At 36.2% G+C, this 20,476-nt stretch overlaps 2 protein-coding genes and 1 pseudogene across 2 annotated transcripts; all 3 read left to right on the forward strand.

Annotated features, from left to right (window-relative positions):
* Positions 1-279: 279 nt before the first annotated feature.
* Positions 280-3,217, forward strand: LOC120184305 (annotated as a pseudogene).
* A 2,273-nt stretch (positions 3,218-5,490) lies between these two features.
* LOC120184280 (HMG-Y-related protein A-like) lies at positions 5,491-5,997 on the forward strand. Its single transcript, XM_039188779.1, has one exon. The coding sequence runs from the start codon at positions 5,491-5,493 to the stop codon at positions 5,995-5,997; it is 507 nt and encodes a 168-aa protein (XP_039044710.1).
* A 179-nt stretch (positions 5,998-6,176) lies between these two features.
* Positions 6,177-7,527, forward strand: LOC120184304. Its single transcript, XM_039188806.1, has 3 exons — positions 6,177-6,439; positions 6,906-6,959; positions 7,053-7,527. Exons 1-3 carry the CDS (start codon positions 6,212-6,214, stop codon positions 7,248-7,250), a joined length of 480 nt encoding a protein of 159 aa, XP_039044737.1. The 5' UTR covers positions 6,177-6,211; the 3' UTR covers positions 7,251-7,527.
* The last annotated feature ends 12,949 nt before the right edge of the window (positions 7,528-20,476 follow it).

Here is a 20,476-nt window from a genome sequence, read left to right on the forward strand (position 1 = left end):
CACTACTGTAATAACCAATGATGAAAAATATTAATAAAAAGATCACATTAAATTTATTTTAAGTTGAGGAATCACATTTAAAGAAAAAATAATACGAATTTCAAGTTGATTTTTGTTGATTTTTTTTTTAGTATAAAGATGTCTGATGGCTTTTTGCCAAGAAATTATCGCTAATGGTGCGGAAGTTATGACACGCGCCATCCACTCGCGTGAAGCGGAAGTTCCATTACAAAAGTCCAGATTGCGCGGTTTATCAAGTATTATCAGTTATAAGCACGCTCAACCACTCACTTCATCGAGGAGGGACTAGGAAATCTCCGGACGTTGCTAATTCCATTCGTTCGGTGACGAAAAATGCTCACCCTCACCTTGTTCCCGCTATGCAAAACCACCGGCGGCTGTTCACCGTTTCGGCTGTGGCCGATGATAAGTTCCCTTCGTTTCTTCCAAAACAAATGGAAGAAATCAAAGACTCGTTTGCTCGAAAACTCGCCACCCGAATCCAAAGATTACCCGTTAATGTAATCCTTCTCTTCTTATCATTTTTCCTATTTGTTTTGCTTTCATTCACAATTTATATGACTTAAAATTGGCGAATTCTATCTTAACACTGCAGGTTAGATTCTCAGAGAAAAGCATTATGAGTAGCTGCGTGAAGCCATTGATTCAGAGCAAGCAAATCCAGTAGTTCTCCTTCATGGCTTTGACAGGTCTTTTGATATTCCTTTTTAACTAATTTACAATTGATGGCTCATTCTAGTCATGCAAAGCAAATAAGCGATTAGCTGGAGTAAGAGTTCACCAAGTATTATGTTATTATCGTTCAGTTCTTGTTTAGAATGGAGATACACCTTTCCATTGCTTGAAGAGGCTGGTTTGGAAACTTGGGCTGTGACATTCTTGGTTGGGGTTTCTCTAATTTAGGTTTGTTTTGCTTTTGCGTGCGCTTACGTTCCTCACTTTTTGTTCCTTGTTTACTTTTTATTTTCATTTTTAGAAAGAATTCGATCATGTGATGTGGAATCTAAGCGTGAGCATTTCTATCAGGTAACTCTTTTATCACTAGCATGTTTTCAGTTCATAGAAGAAACCTTATACAAAAGTGTTAAGGTCGAAATCAGATCACTGCGAGTTGTTGAACATATTGGTATTGATGCTAGTTTTTTAGCATATATAATGTGGTTTCCCTGTTTTCAGCTTCCTCTTGTTGTAGTTCATGATGTTGAGACTAAACTTGCTATCTCTGATATACAGCTCTGGAAGTATACACAAAAGGCCAATGATATTGGTCGGACCAAGTCTGGGCGCTGCTGTTGCAATTGATTTTGCGGTCAAACCCGGAAGCTGTGCGCATCTTAGACAATTTAGAATATGATCCTTTAACCCATTAGATTAGTTGGAGAGGAGTTATAGTTTGGTATAAAATCCACCAATAAATGCTCTGATGCTCCATGAAGCTCATTACCTGCAGTTACATCTTGTTTAGGTTGAAAATCTTGTTTTGATTGATGCAAGTGTCTACGCGGAAGGCACGGGTAACCTAGCAAAGTTACCTCGTGCAGCAGCCTATGCTGGGGTTAGTCTTCTTGACTACTATTGTGAACTTTGAATCGCAATTTGATGGAAATCACTGCTGTTATAGTTGCCATGTATCGTTTATTTCTCCACCTGGAATCCTTCTAGGACCCCTTATGTGTTATGAACAAAGCTTTTTTCTTGTTCCTCAACTAAATTGTTCTACATTTTCATTTTGATCGTTCTGGCTCCTTTCATTGAATCTTTCACCTTCATAGTAAAGACAACAAAAGGTTTTCATTAACAACTTATCAGCGTTGTTTGGGAAATAAACATCAGACATGTTAAACGATTCATCTCATTTTCCTTAGCTTTTTCCACCTTAATTTTGTCGACCTTTTTAATTTCAATCAATGTTGTGCACTTCCTTTCCTTTTTGAGAAGGGGGAGGCCTATGTTAAATCTATGTTCCACTGACTTGAATGTGAGCGCTGGATACAGATATGTACACGATATGTGGTTTTCAATATTTTCAAGTATTCATGTTTGGAGGGCGGTCCTTGGAAGATCATGTGTGTATATATATACCCCCATATATGTCGGACATGGGTACTAAAAACAAAATGAAGAGTCAGAGCAATATAATAAGTAGTTTTTTCTCTCACTTAGGTATCTATATTGAAGAGTTACCCACTACGGTTATATACAACATTTTTGGCATTCAAGGGTGTGCCATTCAACACCAGTTTAGACTGGACTAATGTAAGTTTTCCTCACTAAAATGATGTTATGCGAAGTAATGCAATATTTATCAGATGAATTGTTGTCTATTCCAGGAAGCTGGTACATTTTTCAATTTTGCAGGTTGAAGGGGGAATCTAATAGCTATTCTATTTCTTGTAACCCTGTCCAGATAGGTAGATTGCATTGCCTGTATCCTTTGGGGGAGGATGCAACTGTGAGTTTTATGATTAGTGGCTACAACGTCTCCCGAGAGATAGATCAGGTGTGTCCCAATTCTTTTTAACCGCAGGTGACCAAAATGAAACCAAAACTAAACGTCAGGTATGATTTTGAAGAAAATATAGTTGGGTCACCAAAGCGAAATAAAAATGATAGTTAGGGTACTAAACGTATAGTTTAACCTAAAATAAATAAAAGAGTAGTTTTCTTCATTTTGAGCAGAAGTTTGTGTGTTTTATATCAGATAGAAGTGCAATAAAATGCGTAGATTTTCATGCAACTTGTAAATATATTTGTACAGGTGAAGCAGAAGACACTTATCATATGGGGTGAGGATGATCAAATTATTAGCAACAAGCTAGCAGTGGTTAGCAACTCAAACTTTTGCTCCTTACAGGCATAACATCACATTGAGAAATAATAATAATAATAAGGCCTAATAATAATAATGTATGGATCGTAGCTCCGGCGTTGATTTACTAAAATGTTGAACTTCATGAACACTCCTGATACAGTAGCCGAATGAAAAATTAACTTGTTCAGTTGCATGTTGCAGAGACTGCACTGTGAACTGCCGAACGCGATTGTTCGGCAAATACCGGATTGCGGGCATCCTCATGTCGAGAAGCCGGATTCTGTTGCCAGATTAATCTTGGAATTTATGAAGGATTACTGCCAGAGGAAGGCCCGGTTTGTCCGAATGTAATCGAGGTTAATGTGGCTTAAAACTCAGAACTATATTTTAGCTCGGATTGTGCTTGGCTTTCCTGTACATTTAATGGTTAAAATCCTTATACATAATGTTGGTAATGCTCAATCCCACATAGTGTTGGAAACACTATTGGGAATGGTATTTAAGGCTTGACATTCTACTTCCTTGTTGAGTGATAGAGAACAAGGGGGGCTCTCGCGCACCGCCGCCGGTCGTGGTCGTGGTCGTGGTCAGTTTATTCCTAAATTAAATCAGAAACGTTAAGATGTACCTAGACTGATTTACAGCTTTGTACAGAGGAGACAAGCTGTAAATATCAGGAGTTATTTGATTTAATTCCAGGGGTTACATGATATATTTCGGGAGTTTAACAGCTGAATGAACAATGAACCTGGACTATTTCTGAGTCAGGTTCATCTACGTTTCAGCTGTTACAAAGAGGTTTAATCCTGAATTTTATGGACGATTTTAACCCTAGCCTATAAATAGAGAGCTATATTCAGCTTCTCAACTCACTCCAAAACATTCACAATTCACTTACCAAAGTGTTTTCTAAAGTTCTCTCTGTGAGTTCTCTCTGAGTGCTTTCCGATCAGAAGTGCAATACCACCAGCAGTCCACTCCGGTTTCGGGTGTACGGAATTCGGAGCGACCGTGTTAACCTCGGGGGACGGTCCGCCTACTGCAGCGATTACACACATCGAGGCGAATTCGTTTCTAAGGCAGTGGTTCTTACCACGACACGGTTTACGAATTTGTTCTCTTAATTACTGTTTATATTTCAGTCAGTGCTAACGTGTACTTTTTGCATGAGAATTTTGAACCTCTGAAAGAGATTATAGCACTAATTTAATCGGATTCAGTACTTTAGCAGTGACCCATGACGTTTCTCTATTTGTGATAGTTTAGGTATTAAACGCGGAATTTACCCAAATTATTTTTATTTTAAATTCTATAAGTTGGCTGAATTTTATAAATTTACCCCCAACGTATAATCATGCTGTCTGTCTCCTCGCATATGTGATGGATAAAGAACACTTCACTTGTTGAAACAACAAGTGAAAATAAAATAATGTTCCGTAGGTATTTTTATTAAAGAGATATTGAATGAGTAATAGATTTGGTACTTTCTGTATGTAGTTTATTTGTAAAACTCAGAGGAGCAGGTACTGATAGAACATTTATGGGGATGCTTTTATTTTCAATGGTTATGTTTAAACATAGCTGACTCACATGAGACTATAATGTTCCTGGGTACAATTAAATTCAAATGAAAAATTTTTGAATAAAATTCAAATGCGATGCCCTGACAAACAAACAACCGTTAAAGAAAAAAATAAATAAAGAGGAGGTCTGTCTATTTGAGGATAACAATGTTGGGCCCACTTATTTTTTTTAACAGGATTATAATAGTAAAATAAGTGTTCAAATTATACTTAAATTCTCAAATAGATGTTTAAACAACGTGAATTTTCATATTAAGTGATACGTGTTACAATCTAATGTTTTTAAAATTTTTATTTAAAGTTAAAAAAATTAAAGTTATATAATTAAAGAAAACATAAATATTTTGAAAAATCCCAAAAACTTTGAAAACATTCATTTCAACCTCTAAATCCACGTCGGTCATCGTCTATTGCAATCGATGAAGCTCCATCCGACCTTATCTCCCCTTTGCGACCAAAACCCCTATAAATCGTGACCGATTATCGACGAATTGATTTTTTATACCACACAAACTCTATTATGAAAATTATGATCCTACGTAATCTCAAACGGCAACTATAACGACTAATAACTAAGAGGATGACAAAGACTACGTCAGCGACAGTGATCGTAGCAAAAAAGAGACAGCAACAGGTTAAAGATAGAATTTGGAGATTTTAAGTATTTTGGAGTTTTTATAATTCAATAGAAGTTAAGGTTTTTTTTTCTTATAAATATAATAATATTTTTAAAAAATAGATTTTAAAATCATTACATTGTGACACATGTTATTTAATGTGAAAATTAAATTTATTGACGGCTTGAGTATCTAAATATATACTTTTATAACGTTAGACACATGGATTAATAAAAAAAAATAATTTAAGCAATCATTCAATAATTTAGGTATAGTTTAGATATTTATTTTATTATTTTTAAAACTAGATCTGACTTTTTATTTATTTATTTATTGTTTAAAATTTATTTATTACATTGGAAATTTAAAACCTACCTTTTTATTTATTATTTATTTTGATTTTTATTCATCTTTTCTACTGATTTATCTCTTTCCAGACTTTTCAGCCTACCTAAACATGGACTCTTTTTTCTCTTCCATCCCCGTAGCTCCTCAGCCCCCGATCCCTCCCCGGCCCGTCGTCGCTCCTCTCTTCGCTTCCAACCCCCAGCCGCCTACGACGGTGGCCGGTGGTCCTCCTCTGAGCTTCGACCACCCGTCTTACACTGACATGATATGCGAGGCTATCTCGGGTTTAAAGGACGCCAACGGGTCAAGCAAGAGGGCTATAGCCAAGTACATAGAGTCAGCTCACAAGGACTTGCCACCAACTCACTCGGCCTTGTTGACTCACCACCTGAAGCGCTTGAAAAACAACGGCATCTTAGTTATGGTGAAGAAATCCTACAAGCTTGCTTCTGATGCTACCAGATCTGAAGTTCCGATCCCCGATTCCACTCCTCCCGATGCTTCAACCGGCCTCAACGAAGCCGCGGTCGCCCTCCTAAACCCAAACCCTCAATCCCCGCTGCTGCCAATGAAACCGTTCCGGCTCAGCAACTGCCGGCTCCGATTCCCGATGTGACTAAAAGGACTCCCGGTAGGCCGAGGAAAAATGGTCCGGTCGATCAACTTGGGGTTAGGAAGGTCGGGGTCGTCCACCCAAAACCGGGCCTAAGAAGAGTCCCGGTCGACCGAGGAAGCCTAAGACGGTGAGGTCAGTGGTGGGGGCCAATGCGATCAAAAGGGGTCGTGGACGGCCTCCTAAGGCCCTGAACCAGTTGCCTCAACCGGCTGCTATGCCGAACCAGGGTCAGCCCGTGGCCGTTCCTTATGCTGATACTGCTGCTGCTACAACTGTCATTGCTGCTAGTCCGAGACCCAGAGGAAGGCCCAAGGGTACCACCGTAGCTGCTGCTGGCGGCGTCGCCGTAAGTGGTAAGGGGAGAGGTCGACCACCGAAGAGCGGTGGGGTCGCTGCCAAGCCCAGGATTTCAACCGGAAAACCCGTTGGCCGTCCCAAGAAGGTAAAACCTCTTTACTTATATATGGTTTTTGGTAGAAGACTAGACTAGAACTGTGTCATAAATGCAGCGTCTTACAATGTAAAGTATTCCAAGTGAACAGCAAGCTTAAGCCTTTTAGTCACTTATAATCATCCTTTAAGCAAAGATTATGGGGATAATTGATGAAGAAATGCAGAATATTTAAGAGAATAATGTATGTTACTCGGACTTGGGATGAATGCAACATCACAGTGCTCGTATTTGGAGGATCAAAGTTCCGTTCTTGAGTGTCAGATACCGATATTTTAGGGGAAAACGAGGAGTGGGAATATCATATGTAGATTAAGTGATGTTTAGGTCAATAATATGGGCACTATGATTTTGCAAGGCCTCTAAGCATTTCAGTTTTGTTTTAAATTTTATCTTCTGCTTGATGTTCTTATGTTGATCTAATGTCATTGACCTTGTTCTTCGTTTTTATATGAAGACATCGGGCGGAGCAGCAACATATGCTGATCTGAAGAGAAAACTTGAATTCTTTGTAAGCGAGACAATTTTAATCATACTACTGTTCTCGAATCGCCCTTAGGTATGTATATTTGTATCATACATGATCGAAAAATGTTGATTGCAGCAATCCAAAGTGAAGCAAGCAGTTGAAGTACTAAAGTCCCAGTACAGCAGAGAAAACAACATCAGTACAATCGATGCAATCCAAGAGTTGGAAGGACTTGCCATGATGGACATCGGCGAACCGTTTAAAGAGGATGCTTGGCTGCAGGAACCGACACAACCACCACCACCGCCGCAAAGGGAAGGACAATTGTATTGATAAAATCCCTTTCTCCCCTGTATGATTATATCAAGAGCTATGGAAAAAATGTTCTGACCCCTAGACATAAAATTTGTGATATATTTGTGTAAAGGGAGGAGTAGGCAGTTGCAAGTGTTGTTTATTGTTGTTGAGGTGTGTTGTTTGTAAAACCTTTTTCTATGTAGTGCAACATTATTCAGGCATCATCCCTGGCTGGCTGGCTGGGTTTTTGCTTTGCTACTAATATGTATTGACGTTAGCCTATTTTTATATATTATTTCGAGTTTTTCTATCATTTTATGTATTTACACTCATTATCTTATGCATTTTTTCATTTAATTTAATTTTATGTATTAAGGCCATCTCCAGCGCTTATCTCTACTCTATAGCATCTCTATCTTTACTCTAAAGATTAAACAGTAATTTATTTTCAGAACTATCTCTACATTTTCATAAACTCTACTTATTCACAATATTTAATTATTATAATATTAATTTTATAAATTTAAAAAAATTAGAAAAAATATAAAAAATCAGAAAAATTACAAAAAAATTAGTGTCATTATTTATTTAATTTCAATGTATTTTTATCTATCTTATAATTTAATAAAAAATAAAAAAACAGATTTTTGTAGTGTTTCTACAGTAGCACGCTACATGTAGTGTTGCAAACCCAGAGATCTTCAAAGTGGAGATGCATTTAGCGTATCACTGGAGCCTCTAAAGTGCATCTATATCTTCACTCCAGTGCAGTGTTGGAGATGCTCTAACACGCATATACTTATAATATCTCAAAAGTGATTTTATTCCTATAAATGTGTTATGCATCTTTAATCATCTAAATTCTAAGCTAATAATGTTCACTTAATGGCGTCCTTGAGTAATTTGACTTTTTTTTATATATAAAAAAGATAAACTACGAGTTTAATATTTAAATTATTAATTTTGATTTATTTTAATATTTTTTTTAAATTAGATATAATGATTAGTTTTCATTTCACTTTTACTTTGTTTAAGTATTTAAATTTTCAGTTTTTTCAAAACTTAACGTTAAAATTTGAACAATGATACTAAACTGAAACCAAAACTAAAGTTTTTAACGGTGGGTACTAAAAATGAAATAAAAATTAAACTCCAGATATGATTTTGAAAAAAATTAAAAGTTTAGGTATTATAATAAATTAAAATTGATAGTTTATAGATTAAACGTGTGATTTATCAAAATATTGAAAATGAGTGTGAAAAAGGCTGCTCGTGGCCTAGTAGGAAGGGACAAACCTACATGTACTAATAAACCAAGAACCCGTTTACGATGAAGCTTTTGATGTGTCGAACTTGAGCGACAGGAATCAAATTCCCATGACCTTTGCACATATCCATATATGAATCTTAAAACATAACTGGTCATGCCAAAATCTCATGTTTTCGCTCTACATGCATGGATGTTGAATTGTTGATGCCGCCTCAGATCCAAGAGGAGCCTACTACAATCCAAAGTGTGAGGGCAAAAGTGAAGAGAATGTTGATGGTGTTTGTCAAAAGAAATACACGACGATTGGGATCAGTGAACCCTGTGCTTGTCCCCGTTGGGCCCAGCGTGGTGGCGCCACCACCACCAAATATCGGAGTCACGGTGGCCATGCCGCTGTTTGTCCTCGTGGTCGACGTCGTTGAAGGGATCCCGGGTGTTGTTGGTGTCCCTAATGTTGGATTTGTAAGAGAAGTACCATGGACAGAGCCAGAATTAAATATTGCATGACTGAAATATTAAATTATTTAAGAAAAATATAAAGATTTATTAGGTATTTAAACTCGAAATTCAGCATGAACCAAGCAACCTTATTGATTAAGGGATTGTTGTTATCATTGAAGTCCCGATTTCAAGCACGTATGTAGGGGTATGAGCGTTCATTGTTAAATAGTTGACCGTCTTGGTACATATATTACCTTATATTCACCCTAAATTTAAAAAAAAAACTCAAAATTCAAAAGACAATTTCTAATTTGTTTAATATTTAAATGACTTAAATTATAATTATACCAAAACATCTTCGCCTTGATTATGGACGACATCTATTGTGCGACACCAGACGGTGTACCATGGTGTATGCTTTTCGCTGACGACATTGTCCTAGTTGCTGAAACAAAATCTGAGTTGAATAATAGACTGACTACCTGGAAGACTGCTTTAGAAGAAAAAGGTCTAAGGATCAATATTGAAAAGACAGAGTATTTATTTCAAACTTCAGTGGGGACCAAAACAATGAATATGTAGAAGTATGCATAGAAGGACACGTTCTCCCCTCAAAGGATTGTTTCAAGTACCTAGGGTCTATGATACATAAAGATGAGGGTGTAGATGATGATGTAACACACCGTATAAAGGCGGGATGGCTAAAGTGGAGGGCTGCTACTGGAGTTTTGTGTGACAAGAAGGTGCCTCTAAAACTTAAGGGAAAATTTTATAGAATGGCAATAAGACCAGCGTTGTTGTATGGATCAGAATGTTGGGCAACCAAGAAGGATCATGTAAGGAGGATAGAGGCTGTAGAAATGAGAATGATTCGATGGACATGCGGTAGGACTCTGTGGGATATGACAACAAACTCTACTATTAGGATGTCCTTGGGGGTGGTGCCTGTTTCTGAAAAATTGAGGGAGGGAAGACTACGGTGGTTTGGGCATGTCCTTAGGCGACTACCGTCGGATGCGGTCAGGAGGGTAGAGTCGATTACATTCGACGGTGCCAGAAGGAGAGGACGACCAAGGCGGAAGTGGGAAGACTGCTTGAGATCTGATTTGATGGATTTAGCCCTTACCGAGGACATGACCTCTGATAGGAAAGTATGGAGACTAAAGACTAGGGTAGTCGAGTAGTGTGGGTCACATCTCTAGGGTGTATCATCTCTGTCTTCTTTTAATGCCTTTGTAGTAATTTCCATGAAGTCTACTTTTTATACGTTTCTGTTATTGGTATTTATGAAGGCTTAGAACTGGGCTTGCTATCGTGGACTTTTGTGTAATGTTCTCTTCACTTTTAAATTTAGTCGGGTCTTACGTTTCTGTCTATTTGCAGAGATTTTTTCGCATGGATTTTTTTGCAGGGATTACTTCCCATTTCAAACGCGCATATAATATTAATGATATTTATGACTGCATATGAATACTGTTCAACTATGTATTTATGTATTATTTATACATGCTTTGCATTTTATCTATATTTTTAATTTTCTGACTGCCGGAGGTCTTCCACGGAAGCTACTCTCAACCTGGCGTTGGGGGCAGCCTACTACCCTACCTCCCCCTTACCCCATTGCATATGGGAATTGAGTTTTGTTGTTGTTGTTGTTGTTTTACATGAACCAAAATACTATTAAACTAAAATTATATTAAATATAAATTTTAACATGGCCGAAGGCCCTTGGGCCCTAAGAAGCTCCGTAGTACCCATGGTTGGCGTCGAGCTTGAGCCACTGCAAAATTTAGCAAAAATAAACAAGCATCCATTCATATATAAATTTTTCTGAGAAACCAAACAAAGGGTACCAATAAGGCAATAACCATACCTTGAAGGAAAACTATATATATATATATATATATATTGTGAAATGGATTTGGGTTTTGATGAAATTTACTTGGAGGAGGATTTGGACTAACAGTGGCAGTGCCAGAAAATCACAGCTCCCTCGGGCTTGACCTTTCTTCTGGAAATAACTATCGACTGCATAATTGTTGTGATCTTTCAGTGTTGGGATTATAACCACCACCATTCTGATTAATCTGAGAACAATCGGCTCCTGCTCCACATGCACAATCCAGTGTTTTCTGAAACATCTATCAGAATCCTCATCTCAGAAATCTCGAGCTATGGTATGGATCTCAAGTTGAAACACAAGGATCTTACTTGAATGTCCGGCGAGTGCTAAGAGCACCACTAAGTTAACTAAAAGGACCATGATCGAGCTAGGAAGAATTGGAATATCAACTGATTTTCAAAGATATATACTCTTGGTTTTAACTCGGAAAATCAGAGAGAGAGAGAGAGAGAGAGGAGATTTGCAGAGGGACAAGAAAGATCAGATATATATAAACCCTTTTTATTACGGCATGTAATCTTAGGACAAAGTATTCATATTATATCTTAGCTTAGATACATACACAAATGAATAAGTGAATCAAAAGGTGGAATAGGTAATTACAGAAAATCTCAAGTGGTAAGTAGTTTGATATCGTTTAAGTAAGGTTTCAAGTTCGAGTCTTTATGTATGTAAAAATATCCACTGAGAGACTCACCCACCAAAACTATATGTATAATCCAAATCGATTCAGATTAATAAAGGCGAAACTTTAAAATTAGAGGATAAAAAAATTATTAAATGAAAAAAGGGGTTTTATAATGTGTTTTAGACTATGTTCCCTTTTTTCCATGTGCATGTTATTGCATGTTAATCTAATATAATTTAAAGACTTAATCTTTTAATAATTAACAACAATACATTCCTATATACACAATATTCAAATTCGAAACACAAACAATAATAATTCCTAAAAAAATATATTTTTTAGAATTGAAATAAGTGAGTTAAAATTCCGACAAATCAAACAAAATAATTTTGAGCTAATAATACTTAAAACACGAGTTGGGTTGGATTATTTGACTTGGAATAACTGGTTTTTTGCCCTAATACCCCAGGCGAGTAAACAAATTAGGTATTGAGCCTATCTGAATTTTATTTAGCAAACTACGACATTTGTTACAGTCCGCCTCGAGGTAACGAGTTCCCTCAGATATTATTTTTAATGGTCCCTGTGTAGTGGGCCCCGTGTGAGCTATTATTTAATTGTGGTTATAATGACTCGTCATGCTGAGGTGACGAGTCCATTAAAAAATATTTTTTTTAAATTAAAAAAAAAAAATTTATAAAATAAAAAATATAATGGAACTCATTATGTCGAGGTGACGAATTTCTTTGAATTAAAAAATATAGTCGTTGTTCAACGGGCAAAGGTGCAACAACGGTCAATGAAACTTGTCAACTCGAGGTGACGAGTTCGGCCGAACATTTTGAATCACTAACCGTTTATAGTCGTTGGGAGTAAGGCTATAAATAGGGCTTTGGGATTTTGGTATTTCACCAAACCTTGAATCTGAAGAAAAAAAATTGGGGGGAACATGCGTTGTGCGAAAATCTCAAAAAATGGCAACCCTAGAATATATGTTGCACCTGGATAACGTCCATGTTTCGTCGATCCAACGCATGCTGGACGACGAATGGAGTATTCGTAGTCGAGGATGATAACCAGAGAGTAGCATCAGCGGATGATGGTATATCTGCATCAATCCGGTCTATTTCCGGCCATATTTTACGTGGCTTCAAGGTGAACCAGACGTTGATCGAGGTTATGTTGGCATCCCGAGACACGCATGTTCCACTTCCCGAGTGATGAAGCAACGATTACTCTAGAATACATTGCTTACCAACTCGGTGTTCCGGTGAATGGAGCCCTCGTCATGAGTCATAACTTTTACGACCCCGTGACGTTGATCCTTCAATTCTTGGGAAAATAGCCAACATTTGACTTCATGAGGGGATATCGGTAATGATAACGTGGCCGGAGTCCAAATTCCAAGTCACGAACGAGTCTATTGAGGTGGAGGTTGTTTTTTCGTCCCGAGCATTTCTTCTTCAAGTGATTTGAGGGATATTATTATCGGAAAAATTCGGTAATTTGGCGCACACCCAGTATCTACGATATTTGGAAGACTTCGATGTGTTCCGGAATACCAGTTGGGGCTTGACGATATTAGCCTTTCTATATCGGGAGCTTGGCAAAGCTGCAACTGTCCTGCATGGTCGAAAAGCCGATGTCTCAGGTTGTCTGTTACTGCTACAGTCTTGGGCCTGGTATCGCTTGCCTTTTTTACGCCGATTACAGACCCCCCGGTCGAGTTTCCACTGGCTGCAAGGTAATTGCTTAACTTCATTTATTTAACCTTTTTTAATCTCAAATTTTATTTATTTTTATTTGTTTATAATATTTTTTATTTTTAAATATTTTAGATATCATCATAAAATAACGGAGACGAAGTTGGCGGGTGTCGATGCACGAGACATACGGATGAGGAATGACATCGTTGGTCGATTCAAGGTATGACATATGCTATTTTTTTGAATCTTTTTAACGTTATATATACTAACTTTGATATTTACAGTTCTCTTTGTTTCCGTATGTTGACGAGGAGATCAATCACGTATTATCGACGTGATTATTAGAGGGGTTCCACTTATTGTGTGTTGTGACGTCGTTATTGCACCAAATGATTATTGAGTGGCACGCAACTGATTGAGTGATGCGTTAGTTTGTGACGCACCAGTCGATTCCTACGGAAATATAGGTTGATATGGACGCGCTCCATGCAATCGATATGCATGGGAAACATGATGAAAATTGGCTGGCGCAACACGCTTACTACATCGACCTATGGAATCAACGTGAACTATCGCTCCCTTATCGTTAGGACATTACACCGATGGACTTAAATTTTGACCATTCTCACTATCTCTGGATTTACAAACAAAATGGACAATCATATCTCATGACACCAGAAGAGAGGACAGAATGGCAACATCATCAGGCCACAAGCGCCAAGTCCAAGTCCAAGAAGAAAGCAACGTCGTCTTCTTCTGTTTCAGCATCTGCGACTGAAGAGTACTATTACGCATCTCAGGCTAGTTTCGGTTTCAATCCTCCATTTTTACTTCAACTGAGACTTGACAGAATTAGGTTGGAGGTTTTTGGGATGCATTACAGTACACTCAAGCATCTTCGACAGAACATGTGGTTGCGGATGAGTGGGACTATATCCTATATGGTTAACAACGTCAAGTCGAAACAGTTACGATGATGATGGTGTCAAAATTCATAAATCCATCACCGTCTTTCGAAGGTGGATCGCAGAGTGTGTTGGGTACACCTCCTCGACAAGACGACGATGATGATCAAGGCCTATGACATTGGCGAACTCAACGAGCCCCGCCGCGACATTATCATTCGACCACTCCGCGACATCGTCAAGAACTTAGAAGACATAGATATATTGATTTTTACTTTGTATTTTCTTGTAAAAATTTATTTTTTACATTTATTTATTTATTTTATATTTCGTAAAATTTAAATAAATTGTTTTTTCTTTTAATTTTTTTAAATTATCCCGTCACTCGTCACCTCGATGTGAGAGTTTCATCAATTTTTTTTGTTTTATAATTTTTTTAATTTTAATATATATATTAATGAATTTGTCACCTCGTCTTATCGAGTCATCCACCATGCTCATCGTTCAGTCATTAGATGTCGAAAACGCTGTCGAGAATTCCAGAGCGTTTCTGGCGATGCCGATGCCGCCGTAGTGATCATCTCCTGCCCAAAATAATGTCTTCATCAGTTCTATGACATATTAACTATTAACTTCGCGTACATGATACCATTAAAAAAAACCTTCATAGAATTGAATTATTAGCTCTAAAGATAAACAATGGACCCATTCTCCCCTAGTGTTTATGGCATAAAAACCCCGGTCTACATTTTATTTGCCGATATGTCAACTAAGTTAAGGCTCACAGATATGTTTGATATTTTACTCTTTCGGTGTATGCATGGATGCATGAGTCATAGAAAGGGTTTCGTTGGATTAGTTTGACAGTTACTAGTTCAAAAAACGAAGAGAGAGAGAGGGAAAAGGAGAAATGAGAGCTGGCCCTTCGGGCCAGCCGGTTATGGGCTTAAATAGCCCTCCCCAAACGACGCCGTTTTTGGGAGGGGTCTGTTTGTAATTAACTAAAAATTAAACCCTTTCCGCAGCCATCCTAATTTGCAATCTTTATATTTTAGTCACTAAATCAATTTATAATCCTTTTAATTCGGTTCTTTAATTTTATTTTTATTTATTTTAGTCCTTTATATTAAAATAATATATTTAGGATAAATATCATATTTAGTCCTTTAATTTTAATAATAAATATTTTAAACCCGAGTATATATTTTTAATTTATTTTAATATGATATTCGAATTTTATATAATTTTATTTTAGTCACCAAATTAATAAATAAGGAAAATAGCATGTTTAATCCCTGTAATTTTAAATAATTACGAATTAGGTATTTAATTTTATTAGATTATGATTTAGTCACTAATTTTAAATATTTTCATAAAGTTTTACTGCTTTTATATATATAGTTCTAATTTTATTTTTATTATTGATTATTTATGTTTTAATTGTACTTGTTTATATTTAAATATTATTTTATTATTATATAGTCACATAAATATATATAATAAATAATAATTAAATCTTAATTTGATTTTACATAAATTATGTTTTTATCATATTTTAATATATATTTATTTTTCAATATCAAAGAAAAGGGCAGTATTAATACAACTGGATGTCCTATTCTGGTATTTTAAAATTAAATATTATGATAAAAAAATTTATATTTTAATTTTATTAATATCGAAGAAAAGAGATGTCTTAAGGCACATAGAAGTCATTTTCTGATATTTCTAAATAAGTAAATATCTTATTTATGTTTAATATATTTTCTAAAAAAAATATTTGAATTAAATAGGATTATAAATTAAATATATTTTGAATTTTTAAATTTCTAATAATATAGACAATTTTTTAATTAATAAAGTACCAATTTTGGGTGTTGTAGAGGTGCTAATCCCTCCCTAAACGTAACCGACCACGAATCCCTTTTTTATTAAAAAGAATGAATTTTTGGTTATAAACGCAGATCAGTTCATTTTTTAACTGATGTTTTCTTAAAAACTCTTTTAAAAGATAATTTTTAGGTATTCGACCTACCTGGCCCAAAAGGTCGATGGCGACTCCCAAATTATTTATTATTCACATTATTTTTCCCGCCAAGTATAAAAATTTCGTGCCCGGGCAAAAACCGGTTACGACAACTTGACGACTCCACTGGGGACTGGTCAAACTTTAAAATCAATTATAAATTGTCTCTATTAATTAAAAATTAAAAATTCATATATTTAATTTTTAATTCTTTCTTTTCAAAATTTTTATATATATACTTATTATTTTCATAATATTTATATGTATATTATTTTATTAATGTTTCATTTTATTTTTTAAGTATTTTATTTCATTATTTATTGTCTGTCAGAGGTTTGAACATTTCTCCTCACACGCCACACTTGCATTGCATAACATAAAGCTCTATAATTGAGTTTGTCCCTTTTAAGTGGGAGTGAAAGCGACGTCTTCGTGAGAATTTATTCTCCGTGTCAGACCTAGCAAGTAACTTTCGGGGTTCATATGCTCTATGTCTTCGTGAGAATTTATTCTCCGTGTCAGGCATAGAGAAATGTGTCCCCTCGAATTGAACTCGATCCGTTTAAATCTGTAATGGACTAGGATTGAGGGTTTGATAGCCCAAGGGGGCATCAACAAGGACAGTTCGAGTACCCTTACTCCTAGAACTGAAACCCTGCATATAATAAACCCTAGAAACTCTTCCGATCTGAAGTCATTTTGTCCAAAATAGGTGTACACACAGGAGAAATGAATTTTAACTTTTCCTTTTAATTTATTTATTTTCTTACTGAATAAATTGCATGTGAATTTAAATTATTTAAAGTATGAAAAAAAGCATGTTTAAATAAAGATATTTAGGTAGACATTATTATTAAATTATTTCTCTTTTATTATGTAAACTAATTCATTTCTTTTATTTCTTCTGTTTGCATAGCATCATACAGGATAAAAGGTATTGATCCTCGTGTTAATTGTCTCATTGGAAAACCTTTATCCATGGATAAAAAATGTTCAAATCAAATAGTCCTAAATTCATAAGTAAGACAGTGGGCCGAGGACTTACAAAAACAAGGAGAAGACAGTCTGCAGGATGACTATGTATCTGACTTGGCCAGTTATGCTCCAGTTTCGCTAAAAAGAAATGATATGCAAGATTTGCGAAGCATTTGGGAAAGTTGGGACTCAAACAAAAAGTTGCAGTTTTATCAGACTTACGGAGACATCTCATATTTGCTCTATGTTGAAGTTGATGATGGCTTACTTCGAGCCCTAATTCAATTCTGGAATCCAGGGTACAATTGCTTCACTCTCAATAAAGAGGACTTGGTCCCTACTATTGAAGAGTACACAACTTTGCTACATATAGAAGGGGCTTTGGAGAATCGAATTTATTCAAAGTCAATTAAAACTCAACCTTTTTGAGTTAAATTATCAAAGATTGCCGGAGTACGAGAAGAATGGGTGGCATCCCGTACAAAACAAAAGGGTGAAAGCGAAGGCATTGCTTGGACTAACAATAAAGAACTTATTCAGAGTCATCCAGACACTAAAGTACGATTTGATCTATTTGCTCTGGGTATGTATGGTATGGTCATCTTCCCAAAAGTATTGGGATATATTGAAGCTGCAGTAGTAGATTTGTTTGAGCAGCTACCAAAAAAGATTAATCATGCATCTGCAATTCTAGGAGAGACTTTCAGATCATTAAACGCTTGTAGAAAGCTAGGAGGTGGAAGATTCTCAGGGTGTACCCAATTGTTATATGTCTGGATCCGTAGCCATTTCTGGAGGACAGAAAAGGTTTCATACCGACGCTTTAATACGAACTACTCACCATTGAAAGAATTTCTGGAGCAAGAATGGCTGAAAGAAATTAAGAAAGATATGTGGATTAATGCCTTTCGAAATCTGGAAAGCAATGATATTGTTTGGAGAGCCCCGTGGCAAATCCAAAGGGAATTCTTTTACAAATGTGGTGATTACAACTGGATAATGCTGCTCGGATTGTGGGGAGGAATCAGATATGCACCACTTCTGGTCATAAGACAGTATGAAGGTCGTCAATTTGTACCTGTCACTGCTGGATTATATTTATCTGAGTTCGCATTCCACAACAAAAATTATAAAAGAAATATCATGGAAGCCTTTACAGCTTGGAAAACAAATTTTTGTATCCGAGCTAAAGCAGCAAAAGAAATGCTAACTCCTGATTATGAGGAATGGAGATCTGTCAGGAAAAATGAAAATATTCCTCTACCAGACTAAAATGAGGATATCTCTATGGAAGATCGCATTAAGGTGGTTCCATCAGAGATTGAAATCCTGAGAGCTGAGTTTGAAGCAGAAAGAGAAAGTTGGTCGAGAGAATTAGAGCAAATGAGACGAGATAAAGCTATGTTGGGTGTTGACATTGACTTTCATTCATCACAATGTGCAATGTTGAGAGAAAACAAAGAAAAAGTTGATGGTGAATTCAGAGCATTAAAGAAAAATTACCAGGAGTTATATAAATCCCGAAAAACATCAGGACCGAGTCGATCAACAGTACAGATGGCCAGAGAATTGAACATCAAGAAAAGTCGAGTTGAAGATCTGAAAGGAAAGAATAGTCGTCTACTCAAAAGCCTTGAGAAAGGAAAGCAAAAAATGGAAGATTTTGAGGTTGACAGAAGAGAGCGAATCATAAAACACAAAGCTGAACACCGCGAGATCATGAATGAAATACAAAAAGAAAGGGATCGAGCCAAAGATTTAGAAGAGATGAAGAATGACATCTTTGATAAATTTGAAGATGAGAAAAATATCATGTTCAAGGGATTTGAATCTGAAATGAACCATCTGATTGCCGAACTTGAAGTCAGAGGCCAAACGATTGAAGAGTTCAATGTTGAAAAAGAAAAATGGGAGCTGGAAAGAAAGAATTTCAACACCAAACTTGAGGTAGAGCAAGAAGTGGCTAGCAATTGGATGCAAAGATGCAGAAACAAAAATGTTCAAATCCAGAAGCTTAATCAAAGGATGCAAGAAGCACGAACAAAACTTGAAGAAGATCTGGATCAGTCTAGAAACAAAAACTCAGAGTTTAACGCTTACATTTTACAACTTGAAGAGTCATTATTTCAAGAAAAGGTTCATCTAGGACTTAGTGATCTCAAAGAAAGTAATGAGGAAAGTGCTTCACTGCGAAGACGTATTAGAGATCTTGAAAAAACTCTGCACAATTATCAAGTCAGAATCATTGAGTTAGAGCAAACTCTCGAAGGAACTAATGAACAATGGCAAAAATCAACTGATTTCTATGTAGAAAGAAGTGAAGAAAAAAGTAATATGGTATTCGAGGCCATGGTACAAATGAGCGAAGTTGCTAGATATGTTGGGGAACTAGCTGTTGAAGCAAAAATAATTGAGCATCACGTTGATCCAGTTTCTAAATTCGGAAAGAAGGTGTCATGGCTAATGAAAGAAATTATAGAGCTTAATAGGAAAGCTACGCCTTATCTGTAGTTATGAATTATTATAAAGAAACTTTTGTATGCCGATGAAAGTTGTTCTATGACAGTTAACTTTTTTGGGATCAATACCTTTTGCATACATGCATTTTGCATACATTCATTATTTATTGCATTATTTTCTTTATGTATAATTTTTATAACATTCATTAATTAAAATTTGAAAAAATAATATCAAAAGATTTTTCAATCGCTGTTATTCTGGCCAAAAGAGAAATACTACATCACTACGGTACTAGACAAGCTACTAAGAGAATTATGGAGGATAAAATACAACGTATTGAGGAACAGCATAATAAAGAACAAGCAGAAATGAGAATGAAGCTAGAGAAAATTGAAGCCAGTATTGCAAATTCACAAGACACCATGACGCAGAAAATAGAAGACATGTTTAAAAGGCAGACTATCATTGGAAAAATGCATGAAAATCTTGTATCTTTCGACCAAGAACCTATGTATCATTTAGGTTTTCCACCAGAACCAATTTATCACTCTGGTACTACACCTATACAAATCAATGCCCGCACATCAGCATTTCAAGAAGCCAAACCACATGAAAATCGACAAGTGGATCATGCATCTTCAAGCAAAAATCCACTTATATCAGATGTGAAAATAGGGGATTTTAATACTGAGCATCTAATCCCAGATTTGAATGAGCTGAATGAAAAAGAAAAAGTAAATGAAGAATTGACCAAACAGATCAAGAGCTTAGAAGAACGAATGAAATCCGTGGAAATAACTGAATCATTCTATGGGTTTGACGCTAGTGAGTTGAGTTTGGTTCCAGACCTAATCCTCCCCATCAAGTTCAAAGTTCCCGAATTTGATAGATATGACGGTATCACATGCCCTTCATCCCACATTACTATGTTTTATCGCAGAATGGCAG

This window comes from Hibiscus syriacus, unplaced genomic scaffold, assembly GCF_006381635.1.
Source record: "Hibiscus syriacus cultivar Baekdansim isolate YM2019G1 unplaced genomic scaffold, ASM638163v2 tig00112864_pilon, whole genome shotgun sequence".
Lineage (NCBI taxonomy): Eukaryota > Viridiplantae > Streptophyta > Magnoliopsida > Malvales > Malvaceae > Hibiscus > Hibiscus syriacus.

Excerpts from the sequence above, each read along its gene's own strand:
- LOC120184304 (XM_039188806.1), top strand. The coding sequence starts at position 6,212 with ATGCCGAACCAGGGTCAGCCCGTGGCCGTTCCTTATGCTGATACTGCT. Across the intron at positions 6,440-6,905 it reads CCGTTGGCCGTCCCAAGAAG|ACATCGGGCGGAGCAGCAAC; the intron begins GTAAAACCTCTT and ends TTTTATATGAAG. Across the intron at positions 6,960-7,052 it reads AGAGAAAACTTGAATTCTTT|CAATCCAAAGTGAAGCAAGC; the intron begins GTAAGCGAGACA and ends TGTTGATTGCAG.
- LOC120184280 (XM_039188779.1), top strand. The coding sequence starts at position 5,491 with ATGGACTCTTTTTTCTCTTCCATCCCCGTAGCTCCTCAGCCCCCGATC.